Source organism: Triticum aestivum, chromosome 7B (genome assembly GCF_018294505.1).
Source record: "Triticum aestivum cultivar Chinese Spring chromosome 7B, IWGSC CS RefSeq v2.1, whole genome shotgun sequence".
Taxonomy (NCBI): Eukaryota; Viridiplantae; Streptophyta; class Magnoliopsida; order Poales; family Poaceae; genus Triticum; species Triticum aestivum.
In genome coordinates, this window is record NC_057813.1 from 736,263,376 (window position 1) to 736,279,611 (window position 16,236).

Genomic DNA, 16,236 nt, shown 5'->3' on the forward strand with positions numbered 1-16,236 from the left:
CGAGGTGTTGGTGCGCTCCTCGGTTGACGGCGGCTCTGCTGGCCGGATTCTTCAGAAGGCGAGGGTTATGGGCGGACAACGTAGCAGACAACCAATCCTGTAGTGGATATGTCTCAAGTGGATGGGGTCGGTCACAGTCATGCGTACGTGGGATCCTACTCTAGGACGCGGAGGAGGCGAGGACAAGTGCGGCGTCCCAGCTGCCAACCCTCGTCATGAACTAAGCATAAATATGCCTCTGTCCCCATGCCATGTGTTTGTGCAAGGTTACCACGTTTCTCCAACAAAACAAACGCTTAATCAGCTCGAACCCATCGTCCGGAGTCCCCTAGAACGAACAGGAACACGGAGGACCAGACATGAGATCCAAACCAACGTTCACCACGAGCAATGGCGTCGGAGTGCTCATGGCGTCTCCCTCCCCGCGCACCGGCCGCCCCTCGCCTTCTTCACCTCCTGCAGGTAAGTATAACCAATCTGGCCTGCTTTTCCATTACGGCGTCCTTCTCCTTTAGTCTTGCCGACAGTGTGCTCTCTTTTGACAGCAGGCTGCGGCACGGCACCGTGTGCACGAGGGCGAACCATAGAGTCGTGGCGGCGGCGAGGCCGGCGGGCGCAGTCAGGAGGATGCTTGGCTCAGCCAGGGCACGGTACTGCGTGAGAGTGCAGAGCACGAGCGATCGACCCTGTCCATCCTTCGAGTGTCCACAGACAAAATCTTACACGCCTGTTCCTGCTTTCCCACATACGGCAGCGAAGATACCTTGCTGATGTTCGAACCAGATGACCACAGTATTGCGTCGGTTAAGCTTTTGCTACTCGTCTTTGAGATCCTTTCAGGACTCAAAATAAACTTCCTTAAAAGCGAGGTCATCACCATGGGGATGGACGACCAACAAACTTGCGAGTAGCGAACCTACTTAATTGTAAGCTTGGGAGCTTTCCAATTAAGTACCTCGGGCTTCCGATATCGCATCGAAAACTTTCTATACTTGAGTGGAGCCTCTCTATGGAAAAGTGGCTAATAGGGTCTGCCCGTGGCATGGGCGGTTTATGTCCTCCGCTGCTCGCCTCATCCTGACTAACTCGAGCCTTTCCTCCCTTCCCTTATTTACTACGGAGACGTTCTTACTAGCTGACGACGTGCACGCTAGGCTCGACACCCCTAGATCCCGTTTCTTTTGGGAGGGAACCGACATCAAACGTAAATACCACCTAGTTAAATGGGCGGTTGTATGCAGGCCTAAGAAATTCGATGGGTTGGGGATCTTGAACTCGAAACTTATGAACGCCGCTCTCTTTTCCAAATGGTGGTGGCGGCTTGCCCAAAACGAGTTGGGTCTCTGGGCACAGCTTCTAAAAGCGAAATATTTCCCTAAGGGGAACCCCTTCACGGCCTCGCCGAATGGATCCGTGTTTTGGAATGGGATCCAAGCGGTCTGGCCCGCTTTTGCGATTGGGGCCAAGTTCCAGATCAACAATGGTCAATCCACTCGATTTTGGCTAGATTGTTGGCTGGGACCCGCTCCCCTTTGGCAAAGCCACCCCAACCTGTACCAGATCGCAACTAACACCAATATCATGGTTGGGACGCTTTGAGTGCCTCTCCCCCAGCGTTACATTTTTTGCGGGCACTCACCAATGCCGAACAAGAGTCATGGGATGAATTGGTTCAAAAAATTGGCGGTTATCGTTTAGGCGCGGGCGCTGATTCGGTTGAATGGAGCTTGACCGCCTCCAAAAACTTTTCGGTGAAATCTCTCTATAACAAACTTACCGAAAGGAATGTGCTAGACATAGCAAGGGGACAATGGAAGGCAGGCTTGCCCTTGAAGATTAAAATCTTCATGTGGCAAGTGTTTAGGAATAGGCTGCCTACCTCGGACAACGTTGCCAAACGTAACGGCCCGGCCGATGGTTCTTGCGCAATGTGCGGTGTAGGTGAAGACGCTAACCACGTGTTCTTTAGATGCCACCTGGCCAAGTTCGCGTGGAGTGCGGTTAGGGACGCACTCCACTCGAATTGGAACCCTGCTTCGGGCGCTGACTTGCTCATGATAATCAAAACACAAAAAGGGACCAGCGGTAGAATCGCTTGGCGATGCGTAAGGGCGCTGCTGTGGGCTCTATGGACGACGCGGAATAAAATTACGATTTAGAAGAAATTTCCTAATCATCCCGCTGATGTGATCTTCAAATGCCACTTATTTTTACAGACATGGATACCGCTGGGGAAGGAGCATCAAGATGATCCATGATGCGCATCAAGATGATTCAGACTTTGGCAAGACAAGAACCGTCGCTCGGTTGATGCTTTTGGAGTTGACTAGTGCCGGCGTGGCCTAGCAACGCTGGTTGTCTCTTTGGATGTAATATTTGAGCCTGCGTGCTCCTGAACCTTATGTGTGGGTGGGCGGATGGACGTGCGGAACTGCTTTTCTCCTTTTGCTTGCGTTGTTTGAACCTTGCATGATCGGTGCCTCGTGGCTTTATTAATTTTAAGCCGGACGGTTCTAGCGTCTTCGTTCCAAAAAAAAAATCTTCAGCACGGACGACGAGATCATCGTCATAAGCCTGCACTGATACTGAACGTTTTCCCTTCTTTCTTCTTTCAGTTGAGTGTTCTTATGTTCAGAAAACTTCATTTGTCAATTTCAGGGATGCCAGAGTGGCAAGAGGTCTCTCCTAGCAGCAGCCGAACTCTGCTCCGCTGTAAGCATAAATACTAGCACTACCATATCTATCTATCTATCTATCTCACCATCGGTAACTATGGTTTCACCTGCGGGCTGAACAACATCACGGCGTTGGGTCTTCTTCCGAAGGGTGCCAACCCACATGAAGCAGGGAATGGACAGAATGATCAAGAAGACCAATGTACCACCAACCCAAGCCACAATGCTGGGTTGCCGGTGGTGGTGGTGGTGGTGTGTCGGAGGAGATGGCGTAGGGGTGGGCGGTGGTGGCGGCGACGCAGCCAAGGGTGCATAGGATATGTTGCCGGGCCAGTACGTCCTGAAGGACCAGCTGTGGATGACGTGAAGGGCGCTGCCTTTGTTGCAGTTGGGAGGCCGAGAAGCCGACATACATGGTGTCATTCACGAGTCCAAAGACGTCTACGCTGATGGACAGCGCCGGGTTGACGTGCCTACGCGACGCGGAGTGGGACAGCCAGGTGCGTAGGTGACGGCGCGGCGCGTCGTACTGGACCAGGCGGTGATGGGCACGCCACCGGACTTGAGATCCAGTCCCGGGCTTGCGGACACGGCAGAGTAGATCGAGCCGGCGTCGAGCGCGACATGATTACCATCAGAGTCGCCCACCGCACCATTGCTACTCAGGTTTACATGTAGTAGCACAAGTAGAAGATCAGCTGGACGAGGCCGAAGAAAGGAATTAAGATCAATGCAAAGTAGCGTAAATCTAGCTGGGTTTGGGACTTTTTGAGATGTGTACGTATGTACTCACCATACCGTCACTGTAGAGGTCGGACTTGAGGAGCGGGTAGGCTGTCCAGCAGCAGCCGTTGAGGAAGTTCACCGGCGCCAGGAATACTCGACAATCTTGGTTCTGATCAGTTTACCCTGCAAACAAGCACCGTCATGTAGAGGTCTGACTTGAGGAATGAGTAGGCCGTCCAGCAGCAGCCGTTGAGGAAGTTCACCAGCGACAAGAATACTCCACAATCTTGGTCCTGATCACTTTGCCCTGCAAACAAGCAGTGCAATATTAGGTCTTTTTCTCCAGGAAATTAAGCACATGAGGCCCTCTTGGCAGTTCTGGCACCCACAGATTCTTGCTTCGGTTCAAACCAGTCTATGTAAGACCAGCTAAAGCTTTGTAGGAGCGCAATAATAAACATCTCCTTCGCTGAGATTATGTAGTTCACATTTGGCTCAGTCCAGTAAGATGTAAGGAATTTCCCCACTTAACCGGAAACAATCAGCCCTGACCCTTTGCTGAGTGCAACTTACGTATCTTCATATATGAACTACTCATTTTATGTTAAACCATAATTATCAATTTTATGAGCAGTTCATCTTTTTCCAACAAAAAATATCATCCAGTCAAAACATCACCATGTCACAATTTTCATCCTCATCTAGGTTCAGCAAGGCTCTGCCAAAATTCACAGCGTTTTCTTTTCAACCTCATTGCATATTACGTGCAAACTCGAGTTGCCAAACGAAACTTAGCCTGAGTTCAAGTCTTATTACACTTTTCATGGGCTCCTCTGTGTATTTGCGAATCAAGAGCTCTAGTGAACTCATCCTAGAGGGGCATGGTGTCTGGTCTGGTGGCGCACTACCAAGACGTAACCTGAATTTTGTAGCAAAACACTTCTTTAGCTAGATCAGCTCGAAAAGAGGATTATTGAAATAATTGCTTCAGGCCAAGCAGATAGAACAATAAATTACTAGAAACAACTCTTGGTGTAAAGATAACTACGGAGTAGATTATATCCTCAGGTTGCAGTCGTCCAGACTAAACTATATCATATCAACCATCGCCGAGCAAGTCAACATTTAGCCAATTCGAACAAATACAGTTAACCAAGGAAGGAATTCGGGGCATACCTCTTTGTCCATCCACGCACTTCTGGGTTGACCCTGTCAGTTGAGTGCACAGACCTAGTGGCAGATGCCTCCGGTCACCGGCGCATGCCACCCTCTGCCTACTCCGGGCCACCATCACCAACTTGCTGCCCGCATCCAGAACTAGCATTTTGAATCCTCCGACATGCTAGGGTTGGCTTGCCCTAGCGGTAACAATGCCAGAGGGAGCGGATCTGGATGTTCAAGGTTGTCGGTGAGCTCCTCCCGGGGTGGGAACCTACAACACACGGCCATGGGTGACGACCGGTCTCGGCGTCAGCTTTCTTCTCCGGCATGCCCACTAAGCAACAAATCTCGGAAACAAATCTCAGAAACTACAGATTTCTAGAGAGGATAGATGCACTAACCGGTCGACAGTATCCAGCAAGAACTCAAGCCCCGCATCTTCCATCCCGAAGTCGCCGGGGCAACACGCAGCCGCCGCAGGCCCGAACGTATTGGGGGGCTGGGAAAGGGGTGGACTCTGGTCACGGAGGGGTTTCTAGAACGTCCTGTACCACCTATCTGATCCGTGGCTCAGCACCAAACGACAACGTTCTGGTACGCATGTACTGACCGTCACCGTAGAGATGGAACTTGATGAGCGAGTAGGCCGTCCAGCAGCAGCCATTGAGGAAGTTCACCAGCGACAGGAATACTCCACAATCTTGGTCCTGATCACTTTGCCCTGCAACAAGCAGTGCAATATTAGGTCTTTTTTTCCAGGAAATTAAACTAGAAGAAAAGCATATGCGTAAATCTGGTCAATCCAATCTATATCAAGAAAGACTTCGGCATATGATCACTGAAGAAGTCAAGATGTTGCAAAAACCACGGTTTGATACAACGCACAAACAAGTCGTATTGATATCAACATCAACAGTTCGGCAAACAACTAGACAACAAACAGGGAACAAGAAAGCTACCAGGAAACAAGTAAGCCTCTTGCGGACAAGCATGACATTAAGCTCGTTTAGAAACACATATAAGACGAGTGACATAATGCCAATATGATCAACACAACTCCCTTGCAAAGCATAGCTGAAAAATCATAAAGGAATAGTTGATATGACATGCCATTATCTCTCTTCAACTTTATACACTCATGCCATATCGCGTTTCATGTGAAGCGCGACCTAGAAAAGTACTCCAACAATAAATGGCTACTGTGGAGCTCACATCCATAACCCATGTTGCACAAGTTCCTATGACAATAACGGATGTACAAACTGTGGCACCCAAAGAAAATGTACAACGAATGTAAAGAATGAACACTACCACAATATCCTACTTTAGTTCTCAAAAGTGAGTAATGAATGTTGCAGATACGCCCCTGAAAACTTCGGCTACTAACTAAGAATTGGGTTAAATTGCATGTAGGCGCAAATTGTAGCCTCTCAGTTCTTGCTGTTAATGTGCATTATAACCAATTTCGATGACCAACATGTCAATCCCAGAAACCATTGTAAAAAGGCAAGCAGGTGCAAACATCCATTTTCACTAACAAATCTATGTTTCTTTCAGACAATAGTGGAATTCAATAACCGGCCATGTTTACATAGATTTGGAACGCACCATGGCTACCCAGGTTTACGTGTAGTAGCACAAGTAGAAGATCAGCTGGACGAGGCCGAAGAAAGCAATTAAGATCGATGCAAAGTAGCGTAAATCTAGCTGGGTTTGGGACTTTTTGAGATGTGTAAGTATGTACTGACCGTCACGTAGAGGCCGAACGTGAGGAGCGGGTAGGCCGTCCAACAGCAGCCATTGAGGAAGTATACTGGCGACAGGAAGAATGGCATGTAATCCACACTCTTCGTCCTAGTCACTTAACCCTACAAACAAGCAGTAGAATACTAGATCATATTTCCATGAAATTAAACTAGAAGAAAAGCATGCATAAATCATGGTCAATCCAATCCATATCGAGGTGCGTCTCCTCAAAACAAGAAAGACTTGAGCATGACTCTCACTCAAGAACTCATGACGTTGAAAAGACCACGGCTGGAGACAATACACAAACAAGGACTAATTGGCGCGACAACAGTACCAGCCTCCAACAGTTCAGCAAACAAACCAACCAACAAACAAATAAGAGACACACAAAGTGACACTAGATTGGGAGATGTGGCCAATCAAGCATGGCATTAAGCTCGTTTAGAAACACATTTTAGCACAACCACATAGCTTGGAACCGTTTCACATCAAGCCTCAGACCAAAACTAAATGGTGCCATAGCAAAAATTATGAGAATAGGATATAGCTTCAGCATAGGACAAGTTGGGCAGGGGCATAAACACAACATAACAGTTTGCCATCTTGAACAACCAGCGGAACATCAGCTCAGACACTCCTTGTCACATCCTTACGTGTAGTGGCAAAAGTAGAAGATCAGCAGGACAAGGCCGAAGAAAGCAATTAAGATCGATCCAAAGAAGTGTAAATCTAGCTTGGTTTGGGACTTATTAAGATGTGTATGTACGTACTGACCGTCACGTAGAGATGGAACTTGAGGAACGGGTAGGCCGTCCAGCAGCAGCCGTTGAGGAAGTTCACCGGCGACGGGAATACTCCACAATCTTGGTCCTGGTCACTTTGCCCTGCAAACAAGCAGTGCAATATATATTAGGTCTTTTTTTTCCAGGAAATTAAACTAGAAGAAAAGCATATGCGTAAATCATGGTCAATCCAATCTATATCAAGAAAAGACTTTGGCATATGATGAGTGAAGAAGTCATGACGTTGCAAAAACCACGGTTGGAGACAACGCAGAAACAAGTCGTACTGATATCAACATCAACATTTCGGCAAACAACTAGACAACAAGCAGAGCACAAGAAAGCCTCCAGGAAGGAAGTAAGCTTCTTGCGGACAAGCATGGCATTAAGCTCGTTTAGAAACACATATCAGCACGGCCACATATGGCTTGGAACCGTTTCACGTCGACTGTCAAACTAAATGCTGCGGGAGCAAAACTCATGAGAATAGGACACAGATTCAGCATAGGACAAGTAGTCGGGCAGGAGTCACCATTACAATGCGGCCTACCAAAATTAGAATAAAAAATGGCGACACACGAACAACAGCTTGACGGTCTTGATTGATGTCAGGTCAGGCACTCCTGGCCACATCCTTCGGCAGAATGGTGTGTTTCTCGGAACGGTCAGCGAGCTGGACATCACGGGGGCGTAGGGTCTTCTTCGGATGGGGGCGAACCCACAAGAAGAATGAAACGGCGAGAATCATCAAGAAGAGCAAGGTACCGACAAGCCAAGCCACAATGCTGTGGTGATGTGCCGGAAGCGATGGCAGAGGGGTTGGCGGTGGTGGCGGCGACACAGCCAATGGAACAGAGGATGTGTGGCGCGGCCAGTAGGTCCTGAAAGACCAGCTGTTGATGATGTGAAGGGCGCTGCCCTTGTTGCTGTTGGAGGCCGAAAACCCCACATACATGGAGTCATTGAGCAGTCCAGAGAAGTCCACAGTTATGGACAGCGCCGGGTTGAGGTGCTTGCGTGACGCGGAGTGGGACAGCCAGGCGCGCAGGCGACGGCGCGGCGCGTCATATTGGACCCAGGCGGTGATGGGCACGCCACCGGACTTGAGATCCAGTCCCGGGCTCGCGGACACGGCTGAGTAGATCGAGCCGGCGTCGAGCGCCACATGGTTGGCGTCAGGGTCGCCCAGCGCCAAGTCCAGGTGCGTGTCAAACTCCACGGCTACGGTGTTGACGGCGGAGCAGGAGCTGGAGCTGGACGAGAGGGTGGAGTCGTACAGGCCCAAGAAGCCGTCGGCCGCGCCAACGAAGGTCCTGGAGGAGGTGAAGATGAAGGCGAGGCCGTCGCCGTATGCTGGAGAGGGCACGACGCGGAAGACGAAGCGGGTGGAGAAGGAGGCCTGCGCCCTGGCGGCGCGCGGGTTGGGTGGCGGGAGTAGGAGGCGCACGGGGTTGGAGAAGAGCGCGCGGCCGGCGTCGCTGGCGTTGGTGGTGAGAGAGACCGCGGCCTGGCCTGGAAGCATGGAGGCCGAGCCGAGGAGGGTGAGGTTGCCAAGCCCGGAAGAGCGGCCGAAGGCAGTGGTGGGGGCGGTGGTGGATGGGTGGCGGGGGCTCGCGGCCGCGGATGGAGCCGGCGGGACGGCGACGACCAGGAGAAGGAGGAGGACGGCGGCGGGGGCGGGGCAGGACGGCGGCATGGCGATGCGGCGGCGGGGCATCGCTGGCGGCGGAGATGGGGGATTTTGGATTTGGGGGGATTGGAGGGGAGGGGTTTGGCTCGCGAGTGTATGACATACAGCTGGGCCACCACACAGACCGGACGGCCGCTAGTTTATCCAGCCATGATGAGATGTTGGGTTGTTTATACTTAACTTTTATACTTTTGTCATAGCTCAACTTGAAACTAAATGATGTGCATTGCTATACATACTTATATTATACATTGTAATAATGTTTGTATATAGTAGGAAAACACAAAACATATCATGCACCTGTACAGAAGTATACATAATTTTCATATAGTTTTGTAATCTTTGTCATCACAATTACATTTTTTTTGTGCCAACCCAAAACCATATTTTGACAAAAAAACACATATAACTTAGTTCTGCTTCTTATATTCAAATAATATCTATTCATAATGGGTTTCACCAAGGGTTGAGAAAATACAAAGTATCACGGTGCGCTTATATGCATTCTTATTCATAGTATCATTAAATATCTATAGAACTTAGTAGTATAGAGTACATGATCACTAGTAGAAAAGGGGGCAATGGTCCAGGCCAGGTCAGCCCATTAGTCCCAGTTCAATCCAGAACCAGGACCAATGGGAGCATTTGACCCGGTTCGTGAGCCTCGGGGGCCGGCTGGGCCACGTGGGCCATTGGTCCCGGTTCGTCTGGACCTTTTGGTCCCGGTTGGTGGGACGAACCGGGACCAATGGGCCTCGCTCCTGGCCCACCACCATTGGTCCTGGTTGGTGGCATGAACCGGGACCAAAGGCTGCCCTTTAGTCCCGGTTCATGGGACGAACCGGGACCAATGAGTTGCCTATATATACCCCTCGCCCGCGAGCAGATCACTCCCACTGCTCTGTTTTTCCTGGCCGGCGAGGGGAGAGCTTTGTGGTGCTCTAGCTCACCTCCTATGCACACGAGGTGTTCGATGGAATGCCCGAGCCACACTACTTAAGCTTTCTCCTCTCCAAGCTCCGTTTCCCTCAATATTTGTCTAGGTTTAGCGGTCTGTCACGTCCCGTCCCCGTCTTCACCGCCGTCGATCGCCCGCGCCGATCTCGTCGCCGGCACCACCGTGGTGAGCCTCTTGTTCTTATCTTCTTTTTGAAAGGAAAACAATTCTTACTTGTATGTTTATATAGATACTTGTATAATTTTCTTACTTTTATTATTGCATCTTATATAGTGCGATGGTTTTGGTATCCGCCCCGTCAGCCCTCGTCCTATCTATGATTCGGATGTGGTATATATTATCTTTTCATAACTATTGGTTCATTTATTGTTTATGACAATTATGCCAACCAACATGACAAAGATTTTATTTATCTAGGAGGTTGTGGAACCGGAAATTCCAACCGACCCTATTGTCGAGAGGTTAAATTTAGTTGAAGAAGAAAACAATTTGTTGAAGGAAAAAAATAAGAAAAATTGAGGAAGAGAAGATGATATTGGAGTTGCATGTTGTGGATGTCGTCGATGATCACAAGATCAAGATGGATGCAATGCACTTGAAGATTAGAAAGATTAGAAAATATGCCATTCATACCGAGGCTTGGTATCATTATGTCGTTGGATCAGTTGTTACATTGGTTGCGATTATGGTCGCATTTGTTTTCGCATTGAAATGTTTCAATGTATGGTTTAATTAATTTAGATGCTCTGCAGAGCTTTATGTTGTTAGATGAGAACTATGTATGTACTTTGGTTTTAATGTGATGATGAACTTCTATTAATTTGGTCACTTAATTATCTATTCATGATGTTCTGTAATGCACGCAGATGAACCGGCAATGGATGTACGGTTCAAGACACACCTCCGAGTACATTAAGAGCGTGCATGATTTTCTCGAAGTGGCTGAGGCAAACAAGCAGAATGGTTGTATTTGTTGTCCATGCCCTATATGTGGGAATACGAAGTCTTACTCTGACCGGAAAATCCTTCACACCCACCTGCTTTACAAGGGTTTCATGCCACACTATAATGTTTGGACGAGGCACGAAGAAATAGGGGTTATGATGGAAGACGGCGAAGAAGAAGAGAATGATGACAACTATGTGCCCCCTGAATACGATGATGCTACTGAAGATCAAGAGGAACCAGACGATGTGCACGATGATGCTGCAATGGGCGAAGCTGCTGAAGATCAAGAGGAACCAGACGATGTGCTCGATGATGATGATCTCCGCCGGGTCATTGTCGATGCAAGGACGCAATGCAAAAGTCTAAAGGAGAAGCTGAAGTTCGATCGCATGTTAGAGGACCACAAAAAAGGGTTATACCCCAATTGCGAAGATGGCAACACAAAGCTCGGTACCGTACTGGAATTGCTGCAGTGGAAGGCAGAGAATGTTGTGCCTGACAAAGAATTTGAGAAGCTACTGAAAATATTGAAGAAAAAGCTTCCAAAGGATAATGAATTGCCCGACAGTACATACGCAGCAAAGAAGGTCATATGCCCTCTAGGATTGGAGGTGCAGAAGATACATGCATGCCCTAATGACTGCATCCTCTACCGCGGTGTGTACAAGGATCTGAACGCATGCCCGGTATGCGGTGCATTATGGTATAAGATCAGACGAGATGACCTTGGTGATATTGACGGCGAGCCCCCCAGGAAGAGGGTTCCTGCGAAGGTGATGTGGTATGCTCCTATAATACCACGGTTGAAATGTCTGTTCAGAAACGGAGAGCACGCCAAGTTGATGCGATGGCACAGTGAGGACCATAAGAAAGACGGGAAGTTGAGAGCACCCGCTGACGGGTCGCAGTGGAGAAAAATCAAGAGAAAGTACTGGGATGAGTTTGCAAGTGACCCAAGGAACGTATGGTTTGCTTTAAGCGCGGATGACATTAACCTTTTCGAGGAGCAGAGCAGCAATCACAACACCTGGCCCGTGACTCTATGTATGTATAACCTTCCTCCTTGGATGTGCATGAAGTGGAAGTTCATTATGATGCCAGTTCTTATTCAAGGCCCTAAGCAACCCGACAACGACATTGATGTGTACTTAAGGCCATTAGTTGAAGAACTTTTACATCTGTGGAATAGAAACGGTGTACGTACGTGGGATGAGCATAAACAGGAGGAATTTGACCTAAAGGCGTTGCTGTTCGTGACCATCAACGATTGACCCGCTCTCAGTAACCTTTCAGGACAGACAAACAAGGGATACCACGCATGCACACACTGTTTACTTGACACCGATAGTATATACCTGGGAAGATGCAGGAAGAATGTGTACCTGGGCCATCGTTGATTTCTTCCGACCAACCATCAATGTCGAAAGAAAGGCAATCATTTCAAAGGCGAGGCAGATCACCGGAAGAAGCCCGCCATGCATACCCGATGCGGATGTCGCTGCACTAGCCGCCGTAGTTGGGTGCCGCTGGCGATGCAGATCCGGAGACGTTCTTGGTCGCCCCATCCCATCCCATCCATGGGTGGAAGTGGAAGAGGAGGGAGGGGGTCAGGGGCGTAGGGAGTGGAGGAGAGGGTGGATGTCGGGGCTGAAGGAGACGATATCACCCCGCCGGTGGGGGTGGGTTGGTCGGCGGCGGCGGCTGGATTTGGGGGGAGACGAGACGAGACGGGGAGGAAGAGAGAGGAAGCGGCGCCTTGTCGTTTCGTTTGATTTGATTTGATTGAAACCCAAAAAATGAGGGGACTTCCGGAATTTTCTACCTCTTCGTTTCTTTTGCTGCTTGATGACTTTGCGTTGTGGCATGGATCGCTGAGTGCTTATTGGTCAATCGTGACATCCCACGGATCGACCCCCCTTCTCAGTCAATCTCAACCGTTCGTCAAGAAAAGGCACGGACAGGGAGAGAAAGGAGCCACACAAGCAACTAGTAGTAGTAATAATAGGTCAAGGAAAGATTTAATTGGTTTGGCGATTAGTAGTTCAAAAAAAGAAGGAAGAACGTTGAAACGATCGGTGAACCAACCAACCAAATTAATAAAGAAGGCAACTCGTTGATGAGCAGCGCGACCAATGCATGATGAATCGTTCTCTTCAATTAAAGTGCACGCGTGCGTGCGTGTGAATCAACTTACGCCAGCTCGTGCATCCATCCATCCACCTACTCGATCGACACGCGGATGTAGGGCTGGGCATTCCGTTTAGACTAGCCACAGTAGAAGTAACTACGATAGTAACATCGAGTTCAACTCAGCAAATTTCCTTATGTGGCAATGAGTTAATGAGGAGAGATGTAGTACTAGTAAGTTAGCTAGTTACTGTAACATCACATGTCCCAATGCAATATGAGTCTATAACCTAATAAATGAAGCTTTGCATGTTACCACACTTATGTTACTACCCACTATTGAGGTAGTAACATAGTCTAGGAATATGTGTATGTTACTAGTGTATGTTACTCTCCATTGTGGATAGTCTTATATGATTAATACGGTTCGGTTTATTCGGTGTTTTATAATTTCGGTTTTGAAGAAATGGAAATTGAATTAATCACACAATATTTAGAAACCGAACCATATTAACCATAATATATCGATTCGGTTTATTCGGTTAACCGAAAAACCAAAATACATGCACTCGCAACTTTAACATCAGTCAGTGCTTTATTCGGTCAAGCAAACTAATGAACATAACTAAGTGTAAAATCACATGGGGCGTTACATGTATTATGTACGGAAGAATATGTGTGATGCGTGTAAACTAAGCAACTCATGCACTAATTGATACACTAATTGCTAGTTACTTCCATAAGCAAGCGCCGGGCATGCATGCATACTCCTACGCGGTATTGCATGGATAGAAATCTTAATAAGTACTTGCTAGAAGAATACGGCCATTGACTATGTTGCATGCAAACAATAGTAAAATAATCTAAACAGATTCAGTTAGCCATGCTAGTATGGCGTTACATAGGAGTACTAGTTAGATTGTGAGATTAGAAAGCGGCTGGCCTGACGTCTGCTACAACTAACAAGTATTTGCCAGAGGACGCGCCCCTGCTGAACTTTCGAAAACAAGGTATTGCATGGGGTATCGTACATATTGATTTTTTCGGTGTATTCGGTTTTTGGGCACTGGAAACCGAACAAAAACCAAACACCGAACAACCTTAAAATTTCCCACCAAACAAAAAATTGAATCATCGAATAAATAGATAAATCGGTTAATTTGGTTCGGTTCGGTTCGGTTTTTCGGTTTTCGGTTCAAAAGTGCCCACCCCTACGCGGATGCATGTACAGTAGTACTAGATCTATCCATCGTCTCGTGTTAATCGACGGCCGGCGAGCCTAGCGCCGCATCGTCATCTCCGGCTCCATCGGTCGGAGGTACGTACGTACACCAACACCTGATCCATCAGTCTCTAGATAAAATAAATTTTGTAAAATTCTAGTGTGAATCTACAAACTATCATTATATTAGTTTTTTTTTCGCCCATGTGGGCCCCGCTCATGATTTATTATTCATCCGCCCATCCCCCTTAAGTCCACAATGGTCCGGCACCGCGCCATCGGTATATGCCACCGATCCATCTACTGTTGTATCACGCCCTCGAAGCTTGTTGTTGCCGGTTGACCTCCCATTGCCACGGAAGAGGATTGGATCAACTGCATCTCCACCGAGCACCAAGCGATCTCCTCTAACCACACGCTGCGACCCAAGTCGTACGTCTACATCGTTCCTAAGAAAACCAAAAATCTTCATCGTCAAGCACACTAGGAAAGCTATGCAATTCTTTCACGATTTCTCCGGCACAACATGGCATCGACACTTGTCATAGGGACGCTTTCAAGCGACGCATCATCGTCGACACACTGTTGCAACGTTATTGCCGACACTTTATCGCCAAGGTCGTCAACACATCACCGCCGAATCTACAACCTCGTCCACAAGGATGGACATGCGTCTTCTGGCACTAGTGCTGCAAGACGTGCACGGCGACGGTATGGACCGCATCAAGGACATGCGTCTTCTGGCACTAAAGCTACGAAAAAAATGTTAAACAAGTATCTGAAAAATGTTAATCAAGGATTTGAAGTTTCACATTTTTAAAAATATTGAATTTTATAAATGCCAAATTAAAAACAGCATCACGGATTTGGAAAAAGTTCACCAATTTGAAAAAAGATAGCGATTTGGCAAAAGTTCACCAATTAGAAAATGATAGTGATTTGGAAAAAATAATACTGTATTGGAAAATAGTTCGCGCATTTGAAAAAAATGAAAAATAAAAGTGGAAACTAAAAATGAAAAACAAAAACAAAAACAAAAAAAAGTAAACACGAAAGTAGAAAAAGAAAAATAGATAGAAACCGAACAATAATTTGTGAAAAGAAAACCAGAGAAACCACCCCGAAAAAGTCAAGAGGGAACTGTCCCCCAAACCAGTGCTATCGTGCTAGGGAGAGGCTCATTTTGGCAATGTGTCGTTCTAGAAAATAGGTTACTAAACTGAGAAAAGTTCATGGACTAAAAATAAAATATTGAATTTAAAATAAATGCAAAATTATAAAGAGAATCACGTGTAGGCGCCGGCTACTAATACGCCTACTCCGAAAGCCTTCCACAGAAAGTGCGCTGCCAAGTTCGATGCATATCAGCCTGAAGAGTGCAGCGAGTGAGTTGTCTTGCAAGCCAAGCTAAGGGATTCCGCTATCGCCATGTGATTTAGCATTGAATTTTCAGCTTGTATCTTTAGCCTTGAATTTCAAACCTCAAATGTTGAGGCCCAACCTTGTACAGAAAAGCCTAACTATGATGTGCCAAAAACAGCCTTGCCGCGCGTGCACACCCAAAGCCGCCAATATGGCTTCATTGTTAAAAAATAGTGTTGGCATTGGACCCTATGCCAGCAGTATTTTAGAGGTTAATGGCTTTCCATGCAGAGGCGGGGGACGAAAAAAATCCCACATGTCTCTAATCCTAGAATTCCAGTCGTTTCAGTCTATTCAAACAGTCCATCAAATTTCGCCGAGATATGAAAACAAAAATCCATCGATGATGACAGGTAAAAGGCAAGCCCTCATATGCATAATTTTCGCGGTGATGCCACACCCGGCCCTGGGAATCGAAGGTGCAGTTGTTGATCGACTAGGAAATCTATCCTAGTGCCCTCCACTAGAACCTGGCGTCGGATCCACCCTTAAGGTTGTGTGCATCAATCGACGCAAAGTCCGGGCATTGCCTTATTTTGAATTTGTTTTTCAAGCAATCTCACCTTCGGTTTGGGTTTGAATTGTCACTGGGGTTTCTTGTTGACTCGAAGAGTTAATTATATTGTGCAAATGGTGTTTTTTCTTGAGTGGGAGTCTGTGGAATGTGCAAGTGGTGTTTGACTCCTCTCGCTAAAGAGGAAAAAAGAAAAAGTAGTGCTGACCCAAAAAGTTGGCAATCCCTATTTGTCACTCTCTTGTGACAAAATACTCGAGCA

The 16,236-nt window shown here is 47.5% G+C and overlaps 1 protein-coding gene across 1 annotated transcript; it reads right to left on the bottom strand.

Moving 5' to 3' along the window:
• Positions 1–449: 449 nt before the first annotated feature.
• Positions 450–8,810, bottom strand: LOC123158676 (L-type lectin-domain containing receptor kinase S.7-like). The gene is made up of 5 exons (XM_044576578.1): positions 7,859–8,810; positions 7,082–7,195; positions 5,173–5,283; positions 3,584–3,708; positions 450–695 (listed from the first exon to the last, which is right to left on the bottom strand). Exons 1-5 carry the CDS (start codon positions 8,808–8,810, stop codon positions 450–452), a joined length of 1,548 nt encoding a protein of 515 aa, XP_044432513.1.
• Positions 8,811–16,236: the final 7,426 nt, after the last annotated feature.